At 43.4% G+C, this 25,134-nt stretch overlaps 1 protein-coding gene and 1 non-coding gene across 2 annotated transcripts in view; both read right to left on the reverse strand.

Moving 5' to 3' along the window:
- Positions 1-14,833, reverse strand: part of ADAM19 (ADAM metallopeptidase domain 19) — an 81,236-nt gene extending 66,403 nt beyond the window's left edge. The window contains exons 1-3 of the mRNA XM_031449413.2: positions 14,609-14,833; positions 11,895-11,980; positions 6,995-7,065 (exon numbers count right to left, since the gene is read on the reverse strand). Coding sequence (XP_031305273.2) covers positions 6,995-7,065; positions 11,895-11,980; positions 14,609-14,675 — 224 coding nt within the window. The 5' untranslated portion in view covers positions 14,676-14,833. The remainder of the gene's footprint in view (positions 1-6,994; positions 7,066-11,894; positions 11,981-14,608) is intronic.
- Positions 14,834-21,223: 6,390 nt separating this feature from the next.
- LOC116152375 (small nucleolar RNA SNORA70) lies at positions 21,224-21,360 on the reverse strand. Its single transcript, XR_004136014.1, has one exon. It is a non-coding gene; the product is annotated as a small nucleolar RNA SNORA70 (small nucleolar RNA).
- Positions 21,361-25,134: the final 3,774 nt, after the last annotated feature.

Below are 25,134 nucleotides of genomic sequence, written 5' to 3' on the forward strand. Positions count from 1 at the left end.
AGCACATCACAGTACATTACTGCAAAGGCTCGTGAACCCTGCATATGTTTCCTGTGGCTGACACGTAACACATTACCACAAACTGGGTGGCTTAAGACAACGAAAAGTTATTCTCCCACAGTTCTGGAGGCCAGAAGACCAAAGTCAGGGCTGCACTCCCTCTGGGAGGTTCCATTCCAGGCCTCTGCCTACATTCCTTGGCTTGTGGCTGCATCACTCCCACCTCTGTGGTCACTCTGCCTTCCCCTCTTCTGTCTGTGAGCAAACCTCCCTCTTACAAAAATACTTGTGGTTGTATTTGCAGCCCACCCACAAAATCCAAAATAATCTCCCCTTCTCAAGATCTTCATTTAGTCACACTTACAAACATCCTTTTTTGTCACATAAGGCAGCACTGCCTCATGTCCCAGGGAGAGTGTGGTCTCTTGGAGGGTGGGGCACATTTTTCAGCCTACCCAACCCTGCAATGAAGGTGTTAATGTCTATTTTCTAAGCAGGAAGTAAAATATAGTAAGAGGCAGGTAGATCTGAGTTTGACTCCTGGTTGTGCCTGACACTGGGTAAATTACTCAAATTCCTCACCCTTGAGTTCCCCCACGTATAAAATGTGAATGATAATAATATCTCATTAAAAGGGGTGCCATGAGGATTAAATGAGATAGTACGTGAAGTGCCTCTGCACAGGGACTGGCTCTCAGTAAATGCTCCCTAAGGAGGGAATGTTATCATGGATACAGATGAAGAAACAACACTCAGAAGGCAAGTGACTTGACAAAGGCTCCCTAACCAGAAAGTGTCAGTGCCTGGAACCACATCTAGGGCTCTCTGGCACCAAAGCCCAAGCCTGTTCTACCCTATGGATTATGGCACTTCGGGCTTCTGTGCTCACAGCCTTAAGACCCAGCACATCTAGGTTATCGATACTGTCTTTCGGCAACTGTATAGCTGCCTCCCTTCAGATCACCACTTCTAGTTACTAGTTTACGCAGCGGATCTGAAGAAAGCAATGTCATGTTTCCAGTGATTTAGAAATAATGAAGACCCTGCTTATGCACGGGTGGGGTTGAAAACTTGGCTTGTATAAAGATCACATCAGATTGGTCTGCAACTCCAGGGGCTCTGGAGTTGAAATCAATCTCTGTCTACAAAGCTACAATTTTGGAAACTGCACTTCAAACAGGACAGTGAGGTCTCTCTGGGGCAAGGTGCCCAGCCCAGCGCTTAGAATTCAAATCTGCTGATGCAGTCGCTGTCTCAGAGTCAACGCAGCAGGGTTAATTCCAGTTCCTAATACTTCAAAAAAAAAAAAAATTGGAAGAACATTTCAGACACAGGCAGCTTTCTTCAAATTCTGAGGTCCCCACCCAGCCAATCCAACCGTTTCCTCGGCACCGGTCTCCTTGGGTTATACAATGTCAGCTGTGGGGAACGGGGGAGCCCAGCTGTGTGCCGAGTTTGGAAAAACATTTCGAATACTTGAGATCTGCCAAATACTTGGTTAAAGAACGATATCCTCTAATTTCTTAAGCCATGTGTATTTTAAGTGAAATGTAACCCATATGTCTGTGACTCATTTAAATGCAACTCAGTGAAGCACGGTTCACCAAGAGCACTGGGATGTATCTAAGCCTTTCTTAAGCTTCTCTTTGATCCAGGAAATTGAATTTTGCCAACAGCAAATGAAGCTCCTGACAAGGGAGGGTCAGAGAGAGCTGTCCTTTATCCCAGATAAGATGCTAAAGTCTACTCTTCACTCCAGAGGAAGCTGGGGAGCTGGGAGCCAGGGGGAGCTCCGTGGCCTGGGCTGTATGTAGTTTTGCTCCAGATCAGCTATGTGTTTCTGCCAGGCCTCCTTGGAGGAGGAGTGCAGCAGTAAGCAGGGGTAACTAATCCATCCCGTCTACTGCAGGAAAAATTCCTCTTTTGCCTGCTCTGTCTCCTCTTCTTGGGCCCTCCAGTGTTATATAACTCGAGGGTTGAGGGGGAAAACCAAGGAGCTAGATCACTCCATTCTCAATGACTGTTAATTTTCCAGGTTGTAGCTTGATTTCCAGGATAGCAAAAGCAGTCTCCTTCCCTAAGATATCTCTGAGGGACTGATAAGAAGTTAGAGATAGGAAGAGAGGTGAAAGTCAGAAGCAGTGGCAGGTATAATCATCAGTAAACCTCCAAATGTCTAAATTCTGCCTTGACAATGACTGTTGCTCATGAGATCTGGAGGTAGATATACACACAAAAGAAAACAAACATCCATTCTTATCAGCTAGACTTGTACACGTAGGGTTTCTCTTTTGCTAACTGGGCTAGGGCATAATTAACGGGGTGAGACCCAAGGACGTGGTTCCCTTCCCCAAGCCAAAACCTAAATCTTAGCATCATTGGAATGGAAGGTAGGAAGTCTACTTTAGAGATGAGACCTCCAGTATGTGCTCAAGAGACTAGCAGAGAGAAGTATATGGCCAAAGGTCCCCTGGGCACAGTGCCCACTGCTTGAGCTGCTGCTCATTTGCTTTCAAAGGTGACTTTGTAATGTAGTGATGCAGCCAAGGAGCAACCTGCAAGTAGGTTCAACAGTTCAGGGTGCCCTCCTGTTGGAAAACGCGGAGAAGGGAGACAGCCAGAGCCTGCTTCCCCCTGGAGGTGTTCATCTCCCCAGATGCCTATAGCTAAGGAAGATTCCATTTGATTTCAGCAAACAAGCTGTTGTCCAATATGGTAAGTGGATTGATGAGACAGTCCTCAGAGCCCGGGGAAAATTACATGGAGAAAAAATATTGTGGATTTTTTGCCTCAAAATTGTGGGTTGTGGAAATAGCAGCCTATAATTGCTTCTCTGTCATTTCCCTTTTTGGGTTGATGTTGCCTAAACGGTGAGCCCTGAGCAAGCAGCTCATCCTTAACTCCAGTGTCTGTGGTTTTGGGGGTATTCGCCTTTATCCCATGGCCCCCTATTTCCAGGGATGTCTCCACAACCAGAGAACAAACGCCAGAGGCAGGGACTTCTTTTCCAACTTCCGCTTATGCAGTATCCTCTAAACAGGTAGCACAGGAAAGGCTCTTGGAGCCCAATTGGGACAAAAAACTCCATTTGACAGATGAAAAAGTTGAGGCCCAGGAGGGCCAATTGGTTTGTGGACCAATTCCACACTGTCTGTCTCTTGAGCTGAGCACTCTTTCTACTGTCCTGCACTTCTCCAATCACAGGTAAGGTTCTCCTAACGACAGCTATGCACCAACACTTGCAAAGGGTGTATATGTGTGTGAGTACATGTAAAACTATGCAACATGTACTTTTATCAGAGCAGATTACTACCTTCATCACATACAGTTAAGTCTGAGAAAACAAGTGTGGAACAATATGTATAGTATAATCTCATTTCTGTTCCTCCCTACCCAGCAAAAATAGCAGCCTGGGTGCGCTTCTGTGTGTCTGTGTCTATGAGTATCTATGTGCGTGTTCTCACGTGCACAGGAAGGGTCCAGGGTGGGCCCACCAAACTGTTAAAAGTGGATTCTCCTCATGGGTGGGAAACTTTCATTCTTTTACTTGTTATATTTTGGTCTTGCTACATGTTTTACAATGAGCACATTTTGCAATTAAAAAACCACAAGGGACAAAAATAATAACTGCCATTTACTGGGTCTGGAGTACAAGCCAGGCACTGTGCTGGGCCCTTGACATGCACCATCTCTTTTCACCCTCCCCATGGCTCTACAGCATGAGACTATTATTATACCCAGACAGGGAAACTGAAGCTTAAAAAGGACATACAGCTAGTAAGCGGCAGAGTCAGGATCTGAACTAGGATGTTCCGACATGGAAGCCACATTCAGATTATCCCTACGATGTCACTCCTTCCCACCTGCACTCAACAGAGAAAAGGGTGTGTGTGCCCCCTGGGGATGTCACAGCAGAAAAAGGCTACCAGCTGCCATGCTATTGAACTAAGGCACCTCGGGGTGTCTGCTAGCTGAGCTGTCCCCTCTCTCCTGGCCCAACCCTCATGCGCCTCTGTCCTCACCATTCTTGGCAATCTCCCCCATGTGAATTCCATTAAAGGCCTGCTCACTGCTATTTTGGGCCGTGCATTAGCACATGGGCTTTGATTAGATGGGAGAAGGCCAGACACCTCATGAGGATGAGAAAGAAACTAGAAATGTTCTCTCCCTCCCTTCAGAGTCCCAGAAGCCCTTGTCCACAGCTCCTGGGAGGCCAGAGACTCCAATATATGGGGAAATGTATATGGGGGTAGGGAGCAGGAATGGAGACTTCCAAATCTCTTAGGGCTTTTGAACTTGGTTGTTCCTGCTCCTTAGAACTGTCATCTCTCCGCTGCCCACATGGCTCACTTCCTCACCTCCTTCAAGTCTGGACTGAAATATAGTTTCACCCCTAAGGCCTTCTCTGACCACCATTCCAAAACAGCATCTCCCTCCCGACCCCTGCTCTCCAGAGCACTTATATCCCTTTGTTGGCTCCACGGTGACTGTCAGCAGACACACTATATGTTTGCTTGTTTATTCACTGTTCCCTGCACTGGAACCCAAGCCCCAGGAAGGCAGGAAGTGTTATTCACAGCTATGTCTGCAGTACCTGCGCTGGTGCCTGGAATGTGACAGATGCATACGAGAGGGAAAGGATGAATGAATCAATCGAGACAGTTAAGAACCAGAGCCTGAGGATCACTTAGCACAGGGCCTCGTTTCCGCTCAAATATCACGGGATTACAAAAGCTTCATTAGTGCTTCATGAAATTTGAAAAATCAGAAAAGCAGCACCCTCCCACCAAAGCTGTTTGGAGTCCAGACTCGCACGCACCATGAATGAGAAGGCTTTGGGAAATAAACACACTAGGAAGTCGTGTGCAGTTGGAGTTCCGCTTGCTAACATGTGTTCAGAAACAAAAAGCCCAATTTAGACGAAAATAGCAGGAAGCTGTGCCCCAGGGATACCTGGTGAGGTCATTCTGCTCAGCTCCGCTGCTTCCACTTCTGCCAACTCACCGAGGCCGGGAACCACATCCAGCCTGTTGCTGAGCTCTGGGAAACAAGAGGGCTGCTCAGGGCAGCAGACAATAGGACCACATCCTCGGGTTTGCCCCGGGAACCTCAGCGTGGGATCACAGCCGTGCTGACTCTTCACCGCGTGCTCTATGAGCACTTTGTGCCCGTCCCCTCACTTGGCCGTCATACCACCCACGCTGCCGTTACGACTGTCATTTTGTAAGTGAGGATGCTGAGGTGCCAAAAGGTGCAGCAATTTGCCCCAGGTTACAGAGCTAGCGAGTCAGATCCGGGTTTCTCTGGCTCCAGACCCACAAACACAAATGACTCTTGTCTCATCTCTCTCATTTACTTGCTGTGTGGCCTCAGACAAGTGCCCATCTTTCTCTGAGTTGAAGTTGCTGCATCTGTGCATAAGCCTGCTGTACTCAGTGTCTTCTAAGGTGTGTCCCAGCTCTAACTTCCTATGACCTCTTGCAAAGATTCCAAAATATGAGGGAAGGATGAGTCCTGGGACCCCTGGTTGGCCAGTCCAACTCCAAAGGATTTGCCCATGACACCAACTGGGGCAAATGCTCCAACTGGAGGCAGAATTGAACAGACTAGACCGAGGTGGCAATAGGGAACATTTAGACTAGAGCTAGAGGGCTGGGACCATGCGAAACTGAAACAGCCCCTGAGAGAGCTGTTAAGAACAAACCCTCTAAGAGCCTTTCCTGCAGGACCAAAGAAAGACAATGAAAGGAGAAATCCAGAGCAGACGTGGCCTGCGCCCTCTGCAGACGCAGCCAGCCAGGTATGTTCCAGGGAAATGGGATGCAATCTTGGGCTGGTTTTACTCTCAGGAGGAAAGTAGCAAAAATGATCGAGATGCCCATCTTTCTGGTTTCCCGAAGTCCACTGTACACTGGAGGCAGAGGAAAGATGTGGATGAAGCACTACACAAGCTGCTTCAGTTGCACTTTTACTGCACTTCCAACACCACTCACCCTCCTCTGTGAGTGTCCTAAAAGCCCAAATTTGGAATAATTTATATTCTTGCTTTCCACCAAAGCTTATCAGCCATTCCCATCCTTCTGGATATGGGAAGGTCCCTAACCATCCCTTTCTTGGCAGTGATGCATCTGATTACTCATCTGCTTCCAGGGTACTCCAGGCTGCCAAAAGGAGACAGGCAGTTCTCTGAGCTGTGCAGCCTTATCTACAAGGTCTGCCCGGCAGAATGTAAGTGGGACTGTTGACGGGGAAATACCAGAAGCCTTCAGAAGGCTATGGCCAAGTAAGGAGAGCAAGGTTGGGAATGGCCAAGGAATGGGCAACAGACACAGCCATGCCTTATGTCTATTTACCTGCTCAATATAATGAATCAAGATACAACTGCACTTGACAGCAAATCAATGTGGTAATAGGCAGCCACCCAAGAGGAATGAGGTTAGGAAGATGGAAGAACCAGCCGGATGAAGGCGGGAGACTGCAGACCATGCCTTTATTGGCAGAAGCTCAGATGGAGCTGACCCAGAATAGATGGAGCAGCCAGGGTTTAAGCGTCAAATCCCGGAACACTCCACCTGGCCTCTCTCCTCTCTGCTGTTTTCCTCTAATCTCCTTCTCCTTCACTTCCTGCTGTGCGCTGTGCGCTGTGCTGGAGCTGCCAGAGTCCTCCAGCCTATCCCTCCCTTTGTCTCTCTCTCTCACACACAAGCACACACACACACACGCACACACGCACCCATGTGCTTGTAGTGAACTCTAAGAGGTCCCGGACACAAGCCTGAGGAAATTCAAAGAAGACGTTAAACAGTCCAGCAACTTCACAGCAAATCAAGAGATTGTGGAAACGCTGGCTTTGCAAGATGCTCCTCGCAAAGGAACCACAGACTGAGAGCTTGGTCACTCCACTAACTACTTCCTTCCAGAACAGCGGCACCTGCGTCCGGAATGGACATGAAAGTGGATCATTTCATTTTAGACAAAGGGTAAGTCCACTTACTCATTCTTCTCCAGGTCCAGGATCAGTTCTCGCCCCTCAGCCGTCACCCTGAGCTCAGCTCTGAGTGGATGCTAAAAGCAACAACAAAAGAATGTCAGTTCCTAAAAGCAGGGAACCAGGCTCCCAGGAAGGGGCACAGGGTCTAGCACGGGGCTCTGACATTGATCCACAGGAAGTGAACGATTTCCATCCCCAACACGAAATCATGTCAATCCCAGAAGGACCCATTCCCCTCCCTCATTTGCCTTCTCCTAAAAGACAAAAGAAAGAAACTCAGAGCTGAAATGTGATGTAACCTCCTGCATGCAGACCTGGTAAAGGCAAACGATAGAAAACACGACCTTCAACAGGAAACTGTGAGTGGAGCTAGATATGGATTCAAGTGCTGGCTCTGACACTGTAGTTGTGCAACTGGGCACGTTACTGAAGCTCCCTGCAGCTCAGCCTCCTTACTTATAAAACTGACATACTAATGGTCAGCCCTGTAGGGATCTTGTAAAGATTAAGTGACTTAGTAAATGTAAAGAATTTATCACAGTGCTTGGCACACAGGAAGCCCTAGATACATGTTGGCTGTTACTTAAAATACCAGGGGAAGCCTCTTCATCCTGGGCTCTTATTTTATTTTATTTTGGCTCTCCGTTTGAATACTCTCAAACCATCTCAGAGGAGACAACTAGGAGAACTTCCAACTAAGGTTTTACAGGCCCAAAAGACATATTTCACACACAGGAGAAAATCTGCTGAAGGCCAAAGGAGCTACACACCCAGAAGAGACCATGTAAGGTATCATACAAAGGAACAAAATGGATTAAAAAATATGTTCAACATCAGCGGTAGCTGCCCCCCACCCAAAAAGATTTTTTAAAGATATTTTCAAAAAAAATCAAAGTGACAAAGATTTTTTAAAACAATAAATCACAATGGAGCGTATACTATAAAATGGGCACTCTCATACCCTACCAGTGAGAATTTGACAGTACGGACAAGAGTTTTAAATGTTTAGACCCCCTGGCCGAGTCATGTAAGATTCTATCTGAAGGGTACAAATGGTTTATACACAAAGATGCTTGTTACCTACAATAATGACTAATGAAACAGAAGCTGAATGTCCAAAAATAGGAAAATGGTTAAATAACCGATGGCCCATTCATAAGACAAAACACTAGTGATGACTTTCAATGATTTTTAAATTATTAAGAAAGTACACATGATAATGATTAAGCAGAAAGTTCAAAGCATAACACTGTATGTTTTATTCATGCCTACTTTTGTAAAGGGAAAAAAGTAGGCAGAAATAAATCAAAAGGTTACCGTAGTTACCTCTTGGCAGTGAGATGAGTTAATTTTATTTTCTTTTGTGCATTTTTCCATGTTTCTCTAATTGCTTTTTATACTTTAAGAAATGGACTTTTTAATCTCCTTTTACCTAGTTATTGTGAAAAATTTCAAAGAAATTGGAAATCCAAGTCATCATAAATGCCAGCTAACAACTGGCACTTGCCATCTACCTTTACAAGGATTAAATCACGAGCCACTGCAGCTGTTGACCTTCCACATGCCCTGAAAGGAGTTCAGGGTGGAGATTAGGAATGAGGCGCTCTGTGCTCCAGGAAAAACTCGCAGAACAGGCCTCTAGACATATTTTCAGAAGAGGATTTTATGAGCCCCAATTCTTGTGCCTCCTCCTATCTAGAAAATCATCAACAGAGCCACATGCTCCTCGTGGCTGGCAATTACCTTCATGAGACTAGCAGCAACCTTCAGCGCACACACCAAAAAGTGTGCATGATTGCATGTACCCCCTTCACCAAAATCACATGTATCTGACCCTCCCTCCTTCCCCTCAGGAGCAGTCACTCAGCTATCTGAAATGCTGTCTCCCAAGCTACAGTTCTCATTTTGCCCCAAATAAAACTTAACTCACAACTCTCATGTTGTGTGATTTTATTTCTGTTGACATAAACTTCCATGCTTTAATAACCGTTCAATTCAGGGCAATTGAACTTTTCTTATGGGCAGGAAAAATTTAATAATTTAATTATTTAATTATTTCTTATGGGCAGAAAACAGGATATTTATACATTTAAACATATTAAAAACAGAATCGATTCCTTAGGGTGTTTTAAATACACACTCTCTAACTTGGGAGCAACGAACTGATAAACTCTTGAAAGTTTTTTCTACCCCTTTTAAGGGTGACCTCAAAGCTTAGTTTTGGCGTGTCTGAGAAAGTGGGTCACCTGCTTTGCCAACTCTGGTTTGGGGGCCTGCCTCTTCCAGGCACATTTCTCTTCTTATTAGCCTCAAATCTCACTTCCCATTAGGGTCCTGGGTATCCCTGAGACTTTCATGACACTGAGAGCTCTGATAAGATCTGAACATTCTGATCTAGGGTGCTTGTGCAAACTGGTCCTTTGCTATTTTTTGCTAATTTATCCTATTGAATTCTGTTAAGAAGGGGCATTTCAAAACCATGGGGAGAGGAAGCTGGGGGGATGTTTACCCAGTAACTTTCACTAAGAAATTCACTTCCCTATTTCTGATGCCCTGATTCAGCTTGGCCAGCACCTATTTCTGGTTGCTGGTTCTTTGCCACTTTACTCTAGGGAGTTCCAGAGCAAGGGCCCTGTCCAATCACGTTAAACATCAGAGAGTCCCAAGCAGGCATTTGAGGAAAAGCACACCGCAACTGAGCTGTATCAGCTCCCGTATCCAAGTGGTAGGTGGCCAAGAGCCCACACAAAAAAAAGGAAAGTTGACACAAATCAAAGCACTGTCATTCCTCCCCCAAAGGGACACAACTTGCAACATGAGTATGAGCACCTATTTTTGAGTGGATAATCCATAAATATTTCTCTCTGTGGTCTGGAAGATGCTCAGACACTGATATTTAAAATATGATGTTCCTTGTTTGCAGGGCTCATTTCGAGCAAAACAATGAAACAGCACTGCAAGGGTCTATGTTGAGTCCCTGTCCAGATTCACGTAGCTTTTCTCTTACAACTCCACTCTGTGCTGGGAAGAGGCAACTTCACCTCTCCTAGGAAGTGCAGGGAGCTGAGCACTGTTTATACTTCCTCAGGGCAGGGTTAAAATTCCTTTCTCTTTAGGGTTAGACTAAATAGATCTTTAGGACTGGAAATCTATCCTGTGCATTTGCATCTCTCTTCAGACATAGCACAATATTTAGCAAACAGTTAGTGTTCAATTAATGTTTGATGAATGAAGTAATTACATAAACGAGAGTAAAAGGCCTGAGTGAGACCTACCTCTCCTTTCCCTCTCTGACATTCATTCATTTGTTCATTCAACAAATATTTATGGTGCCAGGCACTGTGCTAATTGTTTCTACAAAATACAGTGACCCAGATTCTGGGCAGACAATGGCTGGGAACAAAGACAGGATCTGAGCTCCACTTTGTTTCTCAGGTCCTTCCTGAGGATGCCCAGCATCCCTCACGTGAAGGGAACAGAGAGGCCTCTACGAGAGTATCAGATTCAGACAATAATGGATACGTTGGAATGGCCAAGATCTTAACTTTTAAAAATAACCTGCTCTAGGATGGCCATCCATTAATTTGTCTCGACTTTTCCTGAAGCTATTTTCAGCCTCTCCAACTTTCTGAAGAAATGAATTCCATGTATTCATTGTCCTTAGAATAAAATGTTACTTGCTTTCATTTGTCATAATATTTTCACTGTGAGTTCCCTTGTTAAATCCAAATTGGAACTTTTTGGACATGTCTGTTTTACTCTGGCCATAACTTCAGGGATTCTGGGCATTTCTGCTCTCTATTTACCTTTCTGGACTCAAGAACCACCAAGTCTGAGATCTTTCCTGACATAGCTCTCTCCTCTGCCTCCTACTAATCTTGCTCTTCTATGTTGCCTAATAAATCATTGAGTGTTTGGACCCAAAGGGATCTTACTAACTACCCCTCTGCTCCAGCCCTCTTCCTTGTTACCCCCTCTAAGCTCTAGTCTACAAATGAGGAAACAGGAGTTCAGAAAATGAAGGGTCCGATAGCTGGTCACCAGTACATAGCACTCACACCTTCTTTCTGGTTCTTTTTTGTCTCACTTGAGCTATAAGAACCAGAACCACAAAGAATATCCTAGTTGCCCAGGTCCTTCCTTCAAGAACAGGATAATGTTTTCTGTCTTACCCCCAGTCCCTGATAAAGCCTGTGCATTCTGCTGGTGTTGTGGCCCAAGGAGCCTAATGCATTTTAAGATTATTGGATTTCAAGATAGATTTCTCTTGACTAGATCCCTACCCAGCCTTTTATTAAAAAATAGTTTGGACTATCATTTTTCCCTCCAAGTATATCATTGCATCAATTAAGTGAAGCATGTAGTATGCAGGAAGAAAAAATAAGAATGACAATATTTAACCGATTTCAGTTGGGAGGGGGTGACTTTTGTGACATATATTTGCACTTAGCTTGTGTCAGCATTAACATGGATTTTCCTCCTACTGTATATCACAAGGAACTAGACTCAATATCCTGTAATAAACCATAACGGAAGAGAATATGAAAAAGAATTTATATATGTATAACTGAATCACTTTGCTGTATACCAGAAACTTAACACAATATTGTCAATCAACTACACTTGGATTTTTTAAATTAATTAATTAATTATTTTTGAAAAACATGGGTTTTCATTTCCTCAACTGCTGGCATTTGGAAATGTCCTAGAAGGTTATCAGACAATGAAAGAAAGCCCCATCTGGGGAGTTCCAAAACTGGAACACAGAGAGGATAGAGTGGGCCAGAGACAGAACTAATGGTGCTAACTAGGCCACCAGGAAAGTTGAGCAGGTGACCCCAAGCTGATAGCAGAATGGAGTTGTCAGCTCTTGCCTCTGAAAATGAGACTTTTTGCGTCTTACCTTTTCTTTCACGGGGCTTTCTGCAGGCTTCCACTGAGGTATTATTAGTTCATGCTGTAGCTGCGGGCTGCCTTCCCCACTTCCTCCTGCCAATACAGGGTGCACGTCATTGATACCCAGGACCTCCGCATCCTAGCTAAGCCAGGCATGCACTGCCAACTGGGAAGAGCCCCGTAGCGGGTCATTAGAAGATCTGCTGGATTCCCGGCTCTGGGCTCCCACTTTGGGTCAGGCACTCTGCTAGGTGTTGATAATACAGGGGTAAACAGAGCTAACAAGGTCTCCGTATACCTCGCAAAGCTCACCTTTTAGAGATGGGAGATGGACAACACAAATATTCTCAAATGGTACAACGGGGTCATGGAATAAAGAGACACTGAAGATGGGGTACCGATTTTAGACAGGATGATCAGCAAAGATGGCGTTTACTTGAGACCTGAGGGACTGGAAGAAAGCAGACATGCAAAGATCCAGGGGAAGAGTGCCCCAGGTAGAAGGACCAGCAAGAGCAGAAGCGGACTTGGCCTGTTAAGGAACAAGTAGAAGTTAGAGTCTAGCAAATGAGAGAGGAAATTGGTAGATTTGATCAGAAGACAGCCATGGGTCTGATATCACAGAGGGCAAGGAAAGTGTCTGGATTTTATTATAAATAGACTTGGAAGGCACTGGAGGGTTTAGACAGAGCAACATGATCTGTAGGCAGTTTTTAAAAAGAACTTTCTGCCTGCTGGGTGGACATGGAGATGGAGAGGGTGGGGTGGGGGAGGGGGGCGGGGGTGAGAGTAGAAGCAGAAAGGCAAGGGTAGAGGTTTGCTTGGTGGCTCAGACTAGAATGACATCAGTGAAGAGGAATGAAGTGTTTGGATTCTGGGTATAACTGGAGGGCAAGCCCCTGGGTATTATTCTCATTGAGCTTCAGTTTTCTCATCTGTAAAATGAAGACAATGATCTCTACTTGCCCTTTTCACAGCATTACTGGGGAGAGTTACTGTGGGAGTGCTTCCCAATCCACAAAGCATCATCACATGAACCCGAGGTTCCTAAGGGTAAATTTGCATTTACATATCACTTCCTACTTTCCAAATTATTCTCACCACCCAGCTCTCCATACTCAAAACAATCCTGGGAGGTAGGTAGATAGCAGGATTCCTATTTTGTAAGAAAGGTGAACTGAAATCTGTTTGAGGAGAGACTTGTTCTAGGCAGGGCAGACCTCAAACACTGGTTGCAGACAATCTTAATAAAGCGGTCATTTCTAAAGACCTAGGCAAATTAATCTCTGTAAGAATAAGCCAAATCCACAGGACTGCTGGGTAAAGAAGTGAGGACTCCAAAATCTATTCTTTCTAAACCAACCACATCAATCACATAGAATATAATGAGTGATATAAAAGATGGCCATAATTGTTCTGTTACAGTGGCGCAATTAGAGTGATTCACTGTCCTTTCAGATTACTGATATAATGTATTCTCAATCAAAATATATCCCAGAAACAATCTCATTAGGCTAGCATTAGTTTCGTCATATTAGTAAAAGTCAGAAGCAATGCATTAATTTATTCATTACATGTTTTCTGAGTGCTTAACTATACGCCAAATGCTATGCTAGGTGCTTGATATTCAATGGGGAATCAGTGAGGCATAGTCCCTGCTCTAATGACTCTGATAAATCTAGATTCTTTGCAACAAAAAGGAATTATGATATTTAATGGAATATTTAAAGGAATGAAATGATCCTTAGGGTTGTAAAAAATATTGAAAGCAAGGCTCAGGAATAGAGGAACACAATACATCTTGAGAAGAATTCTTCAAAACTTGGAAATAAGGCAAAAAACAAGCAGGATGTCCTTTCAATGTCAGATTGGAGCATTGTTTAACAGGCCTTCCCACAGATTATTGAATTATCTAGGGAAATGTATCTTTGTTTAACTTTAAATTTACTATTAATTAAAGGCTATACTCGTGAAGTTATATGTTAACTGTAGATTTCAGTCTGGTAGAGATGTGAACGACTTCAGTGTAGTACAGATAACTAAGAATTATGGTTGTTTACCCCCATGGGGCATTGACCACTTTTGTATCTGTCCCAACACAGGATTTCAACATTCTTTCGTGGATGGCTGTATCACTTCTGTTCTAATGCTTTGAACCAGCTTTACCATTCTATTCACTGCCTCATTAATAAATCAGTCTTTGCAACCCATTCATCCTACATGTGTATGAGAGTCCTGTTAACTTTTTGAAAATTATGCTTCTGCGATTTCTTGATGGAATTTATAGTCATTAAAACCATGTTTCTGGAGAATGTAACGATGTGGGAAATGCTCATAATGTCAAGTGGAATATGCAAGACACAAAACTGTACATATGGTATGGTTCCAATTTTATCAAAATATATTTATAGGCACACACACAAAGACTGGAAAAAAGAGGAAAGACTAGGAGAGCAGTGGAAAGATAAGCCAAAAGCAGAAAAAAGAGAGAGGGAGGCAAGCCAGGGAGGGACCGACTGTTTTCTGCCTGCTCCGGTCTCCCGCATCTCCAACCACCTCCCGGAGCGCACAACGTGGGAACAAAGCCGGGGCTCCCGGTCCGGGAAACGGCAGGCGCGCAGCCCCGAGGAGTTTCGGGGGGCCGCTCCCAGGTCCCCAGGTCCCCCAGCGTGTCCACCTCCAAAGCCCCCCACACCCCCCCCCCCGTCCCCTGCTACTTACTTCTGGTCCATCCCGGCAGGGCGAGAGCCAGCAGGCAGAGCTGGGCGGTGCCCACTCCCCAGGGCATGGTGGCAGCTGGCCCCTCGCGCTCTCTGCGCTCACCACCACGCGGCCATGCCAGCCCCCCGACCAGGCCGCGGCGCTTCTGGAAGCCAAGCAGCTCCCAGGCCGGCTCCCAGCCATCGGCCGGGATGCTCCGCCCTCAGCTCCGCGGGGCTCTACCGTGGGGACCCGCCCTCCAAGGGGGGTGGGGCTGGGAGGAACGGCCAGGAGGAGGAGCCGGAGGGACCCCTGGGGAGCCGGGAAAGGGATGGCTCAGGTGCTGGCGACCAGGGAGCAGGGGAGGGGGACTCCGAGCCGGAGGCAGGATCGGGATTCACGGTGGGCGCGGCCTCGGGAGGGCCGGCGGCTCGGGTATATAGGAGTTAAACTGGACCCCTCTCTGCATAGCGGCCCATTTCCTCTGTCCCGCACTGTGCTAGACGCCTTGGGTGACCCTCAAGAGGCTACTCACCCAGCGCCGTCCAGTAGAGGCCGCCACTGTTGAAGGCAGGCTCCGAAAGAGTTAACCAGGCACGGAGAACTAAGTGCTACAAGGAGTTGTTTTTTTAGCAGGACACAAATCAAGGATCCATTCCTTCTGACTGGGAGGAGCCGCGTGGTGAAGAGAGGATTCCCAGAGCAGACATCTGAGCTCGGGAGGAAGAGAAATGCAGCGTGAAGCAGAGAACGCCTAGACAAACGTACTAGGGCTGGAAAGCCCATGCGCCGTACGGGGGAAACCTGGAATTTGGGATGGTGAGAATTAGGGCTTTGGAGGGAATGGAGGGAGATGAGTCTTGAAAATAATAATAATGACTATCACTTACTGAGAGTTGACCGTCTGTTAGAAGGAGAAAATGATAACTAAGACTGACAGAGCACTTCCTAAGTGCCAGACACTGTCTATGCACTTTACATACATTAACTTTTTAAGTTAATTAACCTAGGAAAAGAACTACCTTTTATTGTCCTTTAATATGTGCCAGGGACTCTGTATACATCATCTCTTTTCATTAGCGCAGTCATTCCCTGGGTTAGGTAGTAATACCCTGCTTTAGAGATGAGAAAACCAAACCTGAGAGGCTAAGTAATTTGCCCAAGGTCACACAGCTGTTAGAGTCTGGATTCAAGTCCACGTCTGAATAACTCCAGAACCTGTTACAGTGCTTACCAGATGGATAAGCTGATAATCAGAAAGAAGTGGCTTGCCTAAGATCCCTTAGCAAATTTTGGCAAAGCCTTGTTCTAGAAACCGAACCTCAGACCTCTTGTCATCTATTCCTTTCACTGAGCCTCTCTCTTCAAATCCAAGTTTACACAACCAAACAAGATGCTGTGTTTGGGGGAGGATTAGGCACTCCTAAGGATTAGTAGGTAGGTCTGTTGAAACCATTGGGCGCTAGAGGGACAAATAAATGTATTGCTCTGCTACTGATGTATTTAGAGGCTGGTTTGTCCATTCAAGATGCCATAACAAAAAACCACAGACTGGACAGCTTAAACAACAGGTCTTCTTAAGGACATTAATCCCATCGGACAGAGCCCTGCTCATGATCTCATTTCATCTTTATTACCTCTTTATAGGCTCTGTCTCCAAATATAGTCACGCTAGGGCTTAGGGCTTCAACATACGGATTTGGGGTGGGACACAGCTCAGTCCATAACATTCCATTCTCTGGTCCCCAAAATTCATATCCTTTTCTCAAGCAAAATACATTTACCCCATCCCAACAGCCTCAAAAAGACTGTTATGGGTGAGACTTGAGGTGTGATTCATCCTGGACAAAATTCCTCTCCATCTGTGAACCTGTGAAACCAGACAAGTTACATGCTTCCAAAATACAGGTTCAGAAGGACATTCTCATTGCAAAAGAGAGAAATCAGAAAGAAGAAAGGGATGATGGGCCCCACACAAGTCCAAAACCTAGCAAGGCAAATTCCATTAGGTGTGAAAGCTCTAGAATAATCCTCTGGCGGGATGTTCTGCCTTTGGCCCACAGGGGCAGCAGTGTCATCCCCACAGCCCTCAGCAGCGGCCCTGTCCTGTCTTCCCTGAGCAGCACCCCAACCCTGCAGCTTCTTGCTGCAGTCCTCCTGCCCCTGAGGCACTGGGCAGGGGAAGCCTGGCTCCCTGAAACCAAGAGTGGGTCCCAACCTCTGAAACCAAGAAAGAAACAGCCTTGCCTTCTGGGTCTGTACGCTCTAGGTATATAGTGCGAATGGCAGCCCTGATGGTCTCTGAATCACCTTCAGGGTCATTCTTCCCTTTTCTTAAAGGATAAAGCATATTCACAGCCAAGTAGCTCTATTGTCCTGCCCTGTAGAATCCTAGCAATTCAAAGACCTCCCTTTATTTCATTTTATCTCTGTTCCTGTTGGTCCAAACTGGCAGTGTCTCTGCTAGCATAATCCCATCTCTATTCCTGATACCTGCTGAGATGGCAGATTAACTGCATAAGTCATCTCCTCATAGGGTGATTGTCCGGCCACAGCCTTGGTATCCTCTCTAGAACATGCATTCTCATTTTTTGCATTGTAGATGGACTGAGAATTTTCCAAATCTTCAAGTTGTGGTTCCTTTTCCTTAGCAATTCCTTCAATTTATCGCTCTCCTCTTGCATTTTACTATAAACAACAGGAAGAAACCAGGTCACACCTTTAACACTTTGCTCAGAAATCTCCTCGGCCAAATATCTAAATACACTTGGGATTCTACCTTCCACAAAACACTAGAATGCAATTCAACCAAGTTCTTAGTCACTTTAAAACAAGGATCGCCTTTCTTCTAGTTTCCAATAGCATGTTCTGCCTTTTCATCTGAGACGTCACCAGAATTACCTTTAACATTCACAGCCCTAGAAACATTCTATTCATGATGATATGTGTCTTCTCTAAAATGACACTTTCTTTACAGCTCCTCTCTTTTCTTCCTGAACCTTCACCAGACTGCCTTTAACATCAGTCCCTTCAAGGCAATCTAGTTTGTTTGTAGCATGGACCTCTAAGCTTACCCAGCCTCTATCTACTACCCAGTTCCAAGCCACCTCTCCATTTTTAGGCATTTGTTACAGTAGGACCCCACTTCTTGGTACTGACATCTGTATTAGTCTTCCAGGGCTTTGCATAACTGACACCCTTAAATGACTGAAATTTATTTTCTCACAGTTCTGGAGACCGGAAGTCCAAGATCAAGGTATTGACAGGGATGGTTTCTGATGAGGCCCCTTTTCCTGGCTTTTAGACAGCTGCTGTTTTGCTGTGTCGTCACTTGGCCTGTTCTCTGTGTGAGCATGCAGAGAGAGCGAGCTCTGGTCTCCCTCTTCATGTAAGGACCCTAATCCTATCAGCTCAGGGCCCCACCCTGATAACCTTGTTTAACATTTATTACCTCTTTATAGGCTCTACCTCCAAATACAGTCACATTGGGGGTTAGGGTTTCGATATATGAATTGGGGTGGGGTGGGGGAGGCACAATTTAGTCCATAACAGGGGCTCTAGCCCTAGAGCCATGAGGCTACGATTCTAGTCCTTGCTCTCTCCAACCAGCTCTGTGACTTCGGGTAAGTCATTCTGCTTTCTGGGCCTTAGTTTCTAACCAATGCCCTGGGAATGTTAATGGCTACTCCAACCCATTTCACTCAGGAGCTGTGAGAAGCTGTTGAGATAATGGTAGTGAAAGTACTGCGCCAGGTAAAAAATGCTGAAGTATCAAGTCTAACTTATTCTATGGACAATCTACTTGCAAAAGGCATCCAAACTCCGTATCTGAAATTTACTTCCATTTGCTGGCACTCAGCTGATCAATATTTAATCAGCATGTGGCCCTGAAAATTGGGAAGTAGTTCACAAGAAGAAAAAGTCCCGTGGTTACTGCACTGACCAAGGAGAAAGTTCTCAGTTCTGTCTTGCAACTACCCTCCTCCACATTTATACACAGGAACAAACGTACACACAACTCCTGACCCCCTGGAAGACTTTCCTTTTATTTGTAGAAAACGTATCTGTTATTTATAAAGAATACTACATCTCTACACAATCTTTAAAATATTCATGATACTTAACCTAGTAATTACATTTCTGGGAAACTAGCCTAAAAAAATAATCTGTAATGCATACAAAGATCTATGGACTAGAATGTTCGTATTGGTGTTACTTATAATTGTGAAAATATTGGAGATGACCTAAATATCCAATTGTGAAAGAACAGTTAATAAATTATAGAATATTCATATGATGGATTATTATGCGGCCACTTAAAACAATGTTTGCACAGAGTTTATGCTCTGATGTTAAGTGGAAAAAGCAGTGTCCAAAATTACAAATGTAAATACGATCTCAGCTATGTAAATAAAGGACTTTAAAAAAAGACTAGAAGGAAATGTGCCAAAATGTTAGCGGCAGTCACCTCTGGATGGTGAGACTATGGTTGGATGAAGGCTTTTTTTGTTTGGTTTGGTTTGTTTGGTTTTTGTTCATTATTTTCTGGGTTTTTTTTTTTTTTTTTTGCCTCTTCTATGTTCTATAACATTTATGTACTTATGTGTTACTGTAGTAATGGGGGTGGGTGGATAAATAAATGGCGAACACAGGAAAAAACACAAAAGGAATAATGGTTTTTCCTAGTGTCTTATGCAGAGAGTTTTGCATACTTGACCTCTCTTTGCATGCTTGATTCTCTCCTCTGATATCAGGGAAACGAGGCAGAGTTAGAGCAACCAGTTCCAAATTTCAGGAGTCCTGGTGACCCAGATCCCTGTTCCTTCTAGCTACAGTGTAATATCATGGTTAGGAGGTGGCTACCCTGCCAGGTTTAAATCCCTTTTCTTTCCGTTACCGGCTGCGTGACCATGGGCAAATAGCCTTTTCTGTGACTTTGTTGCTTCATCTATAAAAGACGCTAACGATGATAGTTCCTGCATCACAGGGTTTTTGCGAGGCTTAGATGGATGCTTAGAATAGCACCTCTCACACAGTAAACAGTCAACAAATGCTAATTTTAATTATTCTCATTCTACTGCTAAAAAGTGTGGTAGTGGGGAGTATGTTCATGATGCTTGGCTTGTGCTTTTAGCTGTGCAACGTGTGAAGAGTCTAATTATATACTGATTCTTTAATTATTATCAAAGACAATGATCCTGTTACACTGTAATTATCTTTTTCTTACTCCACCTCCACTATATTGTGAGCCCCTTGTGAACAGGAGCCGCACCTTTTTCTTCTCTCACCACCACCCCCTGCCGCCACATTTGGAAGGTACAATACATGTTTAATTAAACTAATTATAAATTAAATAATTAATAATAATTATTATTTCATTCTGGCTCAGCACAAACTTCCAGCTTACTCATGAGTGAACTGTCCTCATGCGCCCTTATTATGAAAATAGTGTTGGCCCTGTGATGACTTTGCTTTGTAAACTAGTTTCCTGGAAGCGTAACTTTAGCAAGTATAACTTTAGCAAGTTTCCTTTAGTTCAAAGTACTTTTCAGTTTCTCTTGAGAGTTCTTCTTTCATCCATATGTTATTCAGAATTGTATTATTTAATCTCCATGTATTTTGAAAATTTCCAGTTATCTTTTAATTATAGATTTCTAGTTTAATTCCACTGTGGTCTGAGAGCTGACAGTGTATGATTTCTATTCTTTGAAATTTGTAAGGATGTGTTTTATGGCTCTGAATGGGGTCTATAGTGGTGAATGTTCCATGTCATCTTGAGAATGCGTACTCTGCTGTTGGTGGTGAAGTAGGCTATAGATGTCATTTATATCCAATTGATTCATGGTTTGAGTTCAACTATGTCCTTACTGATTTTCTGCCTGCTGGATCTGTCCATTTGTGATGGCAAGGTGTTGAAACCTCTTACTCTGATAGTGGATTCATCTATTTCTCTTTGCAGTTCTATAAGTTTTTGCCTCACATAATTTGATGCTCTGTTGTTAGGCACAGACACATTAAGGATTCTTACGTCTTCTTGGAATATTGATCTCTTTATCATTATGAAATCGTCTTCATCCCTGAAAACTTTCCTTGCTTTGATGTCTGCTCTGTCTAAAATTAATATAGCTACTCCTGATTTCTTTTGGATACTGTTAGAATGGTATATTTATCTCCATCCTTTTAATTTATGTATATAAGAATATTTATCTTTTTTTTTTTTTTACCAGAAAGTAGGATTTATCGGTGGGTGTGAATAAGGAGGGGACAGCGCCAAAGCTCTCATGAGTGCAAGGCCTGCCATTTGTTGCGGGGGCCACAATTAGGGATGCACTTGACCCCATAGCCATCTGGAATGAGCTGTTTTTCTGCCACCATGTTTTCAAGTTCATCTGCATTAAACTTGGTAAATCCCCCCTTCTTGGAGATGGGGATCTTCTGGCAGCTGGGGAACTTGAAGTTGGCTGCGTAGGACCTCAATCACATGCTCTTGTTCTGCAGCTTGGTATGGATGGATGTGATGATTTGGCCAATATGGACCCTGGCCACTATGTCCTGGGGCTTTCCAAAGGCACCCCGCATCCCTGTCTGGAACCTAGGTTTGGGACAGCATGACAGACATGAATGTCCACTGGAAAGAGCTGTCTCCAAGGTCTCTTAGGGGCAACCCATACAGGCAACAGGCTGCATACACTACCAAGGAAGCTGTACACACTGGACCATTACACACTGGGTCCCCACAAGTTAAAGAGCATAGTCGGCTTAATTGGCTGCAGATAAATACATTTATCTTTATATTTAAAGTGGGTTTCTTGCACATATATAATTGGGTCTTGTTTTTTGGTCTACTCTGATGATCTCGTTTTTTTAAATTAGAGCAGTTAGACCATTGACATTCAAAGTGATTACTGACGTGGTCAGATTGATATCAACCATATCTGTTACTGTTTTCTATTTGTTGCCTTTGTTCGTTGTTTCTATTTTTGTCTCTGTTTCTGCCTTTTGTGGTTTTATCTGAACATCACATACGATTCCATTTTTGCTCTTATCTTAGTATATCTTATACTTTTCTCCCACTTTTTTTAGTGCCTGCCTTAGAGTTTACAATACACACTTATATCTAATCCAAGCCAATTTTCAAATAACACTGTGTCACTTCCCAGGTAGTATGAGTACAGTATAACAACAAAATACTCCTAATTCTTCCCGTGTATTGCTGCCTTCATTCATTTCATTTATATGTAAGCATTTCTGTAAATACATATACACACTGATGTATTGTTCTCAGGCAGTGCTGATGCCATTGACCAGCAAGCACATTTTGAGAGCTGCTGCTTCTGGATGCCATTGAAAAACACTGCAGTTGTCCTTTTGCCTTATCTCCAGTTTTTGGATAATTTTTCTCAACAATTATCAACACTAAAAAATCAGAACATTAAAAATAGGTAGAACATTCTTTGACATAAATTGCAGCAATATATTTTTTTTGGATCTGTCTCCTAAGGCAAAAGAAATAAAAGCAAAAATAAACAAATGGGATCTAATGAAATTTTAAAACTTAAAAAAAAAATTAAGGCTGCAGGGAACTTCCTTCGGCACTTCATGATTGCCCACCAGGGCCATCAGTGAAAGCTGGCTGGAAGTGGTGGGAGGGGACATTTTATGGTTGACCTTGTGGGCTGCTTCTGCCCGCCACTTACTGCCATCCTGGGAAGTCCCCTAAACTTAAAAACTTTTGCACAGCAAAGGAAACCATCAATAAAATGAAAAGACAACCTACTGAATGGGAGAAAATATTTACAAATGATATGACTGATAAGGGACTTCTATCCAAAACATATAAACAGCTCATACAATTCAACCATAAAAACAAACAAGTTGATTAAAAAACGGGCAGAAGAACTGAATAGAAATTTTTCCAGAGAAGACATACAAATGATCAAAAGGCAAATGAAAAGATGTTCAACATCATTAATCATCATCAGACAAATGCAAATCAAAACTACAATGAGCTGTCACCTCACACCAGTCAGAATGACTATCATCAAAAAGATCATAAATAACAAGTGTTGGTGAGGATGTAGAGAAAAAGAAACCCTTGTACACTGTAGGTAAGAATGTAAATTGGTGCAGCCACTGCAGAAAACAGTATGGAGTTTCCTCAAAAAACTAGAAATAGAACTACCATATGATCCAGTAATTCCATTCTTGGGTATACATCCAAAAAACCAAAAACACTAATTTGAAAAGATACATGCACCCCAATGTTCATAGCATCATAGCCAACATATGGAAAAAACCTAAGTGTCCATCGACAGATGAATGAATAAAGAAGATGTGGTACATATATATCATGGAATAGTACTCAGCCACAAAAAATGAAAATTTGCTATTTGCAACAACATGGATGGACTTGGAGGGTATCATGCTTAGTGAAATAAGTCAGGAAGACAGAGAAAGACAAATACTGTATGATATCACTTATATTTGGAATCTAAAAAATAAAACAAACTAGTGAATATAACAAAAAAGAAGCAGACTCACAGATATAGAGAACAACCAGTCATTACTCATGGGAAGAGGGAAGAGGGTTGATGATTAAGAGGTACAAACTACCTTGTACAAAATAAGTAAGCTACAAGGCTATATAGTACAGCACAGGGAATATAGCCAATGCTTTATAACAACCATAAATGGAGTATAATGTTTAAACATTGTGATTCACTGTGTTTTACACCCGAAATTTATATAATACTGTAAATCAACTATACCTCAATTTAAGAAAAACAGAAAGTCCATTTCAGAATAAATTTCTTTATGTTAAAAATCTTTGATCATAAATGGGTGTTGAATTTTATCAAATGCTTTTTCTGCATCGATTGAGATGATCATGTGGTTTTTGTCCTTTCTCTTGTTGATGTGATGCATAAAGAATTGTGCCATAAAAAAGATATTTTAAAATGTGGAGGAAATGATTAAGAAATGATTAAGACTGTCCACCGGATGTGGGAAGGTGACTGTTCTGTAAAGTCTTTACATACTGTATGTAATGACTAAGATAGATCTTAAAGAATCAGTAAGCGTTCCCAGGTAGACACAGTAGTTGTGAGTGAAGAGTGTTTCAAGAAGAGAAAACAGTATGTATAAACGCATAGTGATGTAAGTCAGTCTTTAAAAAAGATTCATTCAACCAACCTTGACTGAGTTCCCACTAACTGCCAGGCTCTGGACCAATCAGGGAACTGCAAGAGTTCAGGGAACTGCCGGCATGCAGGCAGCAGAACCGGGTAGAAGTTCAGAGCATAGGCTTTGCTCAGTGCCTATATGTCATCAGATGTCACCCACTGGTACTTCTTCCATGTTGTTAATTTGGTATAAATGACGTTACCTGAATGGGTGTGCAAGATAATAAACTTTTTTAAAGTACATACACACACAAAATAAATCAGGAGATTAAAAATTTTTTGATCCTGGCTTCTTTTCAAATATTAGAAGGTTGGGCAATATTAAGCCTAAATTCCCCTATGGTCATTATCACCCCCACCCACATCACTCATTTATTTTACAGGCATTTGATTTTGCTATCCCCGTGAAAGGTGGTGGAGACATAATGCAGACTTCTGAGGAGGGGCATGAGCATAGCTGGTTAATCTTCTGATTAATTCAGACTTCCAGGCCTGGCGTCACAGAAGTATGACCCAGGCTGTGGCACAGGACTCCAGTCTCAAAAGGTCCTCATACTTGGCTTAATGTTCTGCTGTTGTGATCTTGAAATTCTTAATAATTTTTGGACAAGGGAAATTGCATTTTCATTCTGTAGAAGGACCCACAAATTATGTGGCTGATCGTGCAGCCACCCCACACTTAATGTTAACCTTCTCATCACCAGATTGCTGGGGAAAGGTAATTCCAGAATCAGCGATTTGGGGCAAGGGGGTATCCAGAAACTATCTTGTTCAGCAGACAAGGTAATTATTTGATTTTATAGCGAGAGCTGATATGGTCCAGAAAGAGGGAATTGACTTCCTCAAGGTCATGGAGAAACCTTGAAAAAGAAGCCAGATTGAAAGCCTAAAGTGATGAGTCTGCGAGCCAGTGAATACTAACACTGCCAGTGAGTTTATGTATCTGATGTACCTCTGCATACCAATGAGAAAATTCCTGTTTGTCACTTAGCTCAGTCAACTTCGGGTTGATCTGGCTGAAGCAGGAGAAGGAGGTGGATAAAATGAGAGGGTGGAAGTATGATCTTGAAACTGCTCAAGAAAACTGTATAAACAGGCCTAGTTTAGCATAAGGATTGGAAAGGAGGAAAACGTTATGTATGAACTCCACCCCTAAGTTTGTTACAAAGAGCAGACATCCACTTAAATCCCAAATAAATTGCAAAGGGCAAAGGCATTCAGGGAATGCCAATATATTGCCTGATAAAATAAGGCAATCAAGGGTCAAGGAAGTACTTGATTTCAGCTGGTCCCACTTAGCTGGAAAATAGCTCAATTACTTGTAGGTCTCAGCTGCCTGGCTTAAGGTTAATGGCTGCATACACC

The sequence above is a fragment of the Camelus dromedarius genome, chromosome 3, assembly GCF_036321535.1.
Source record: "Camelus dromedarius isolate mCamDro1 chromosome 3, mCamDro1.pat, whole genome shotgun sequence".
NCBI lineage: Eukaryota > Metazoa > Chordata > Mammalia > Artiodactyla > Camelidae > Camelus > Camelus dromedarius.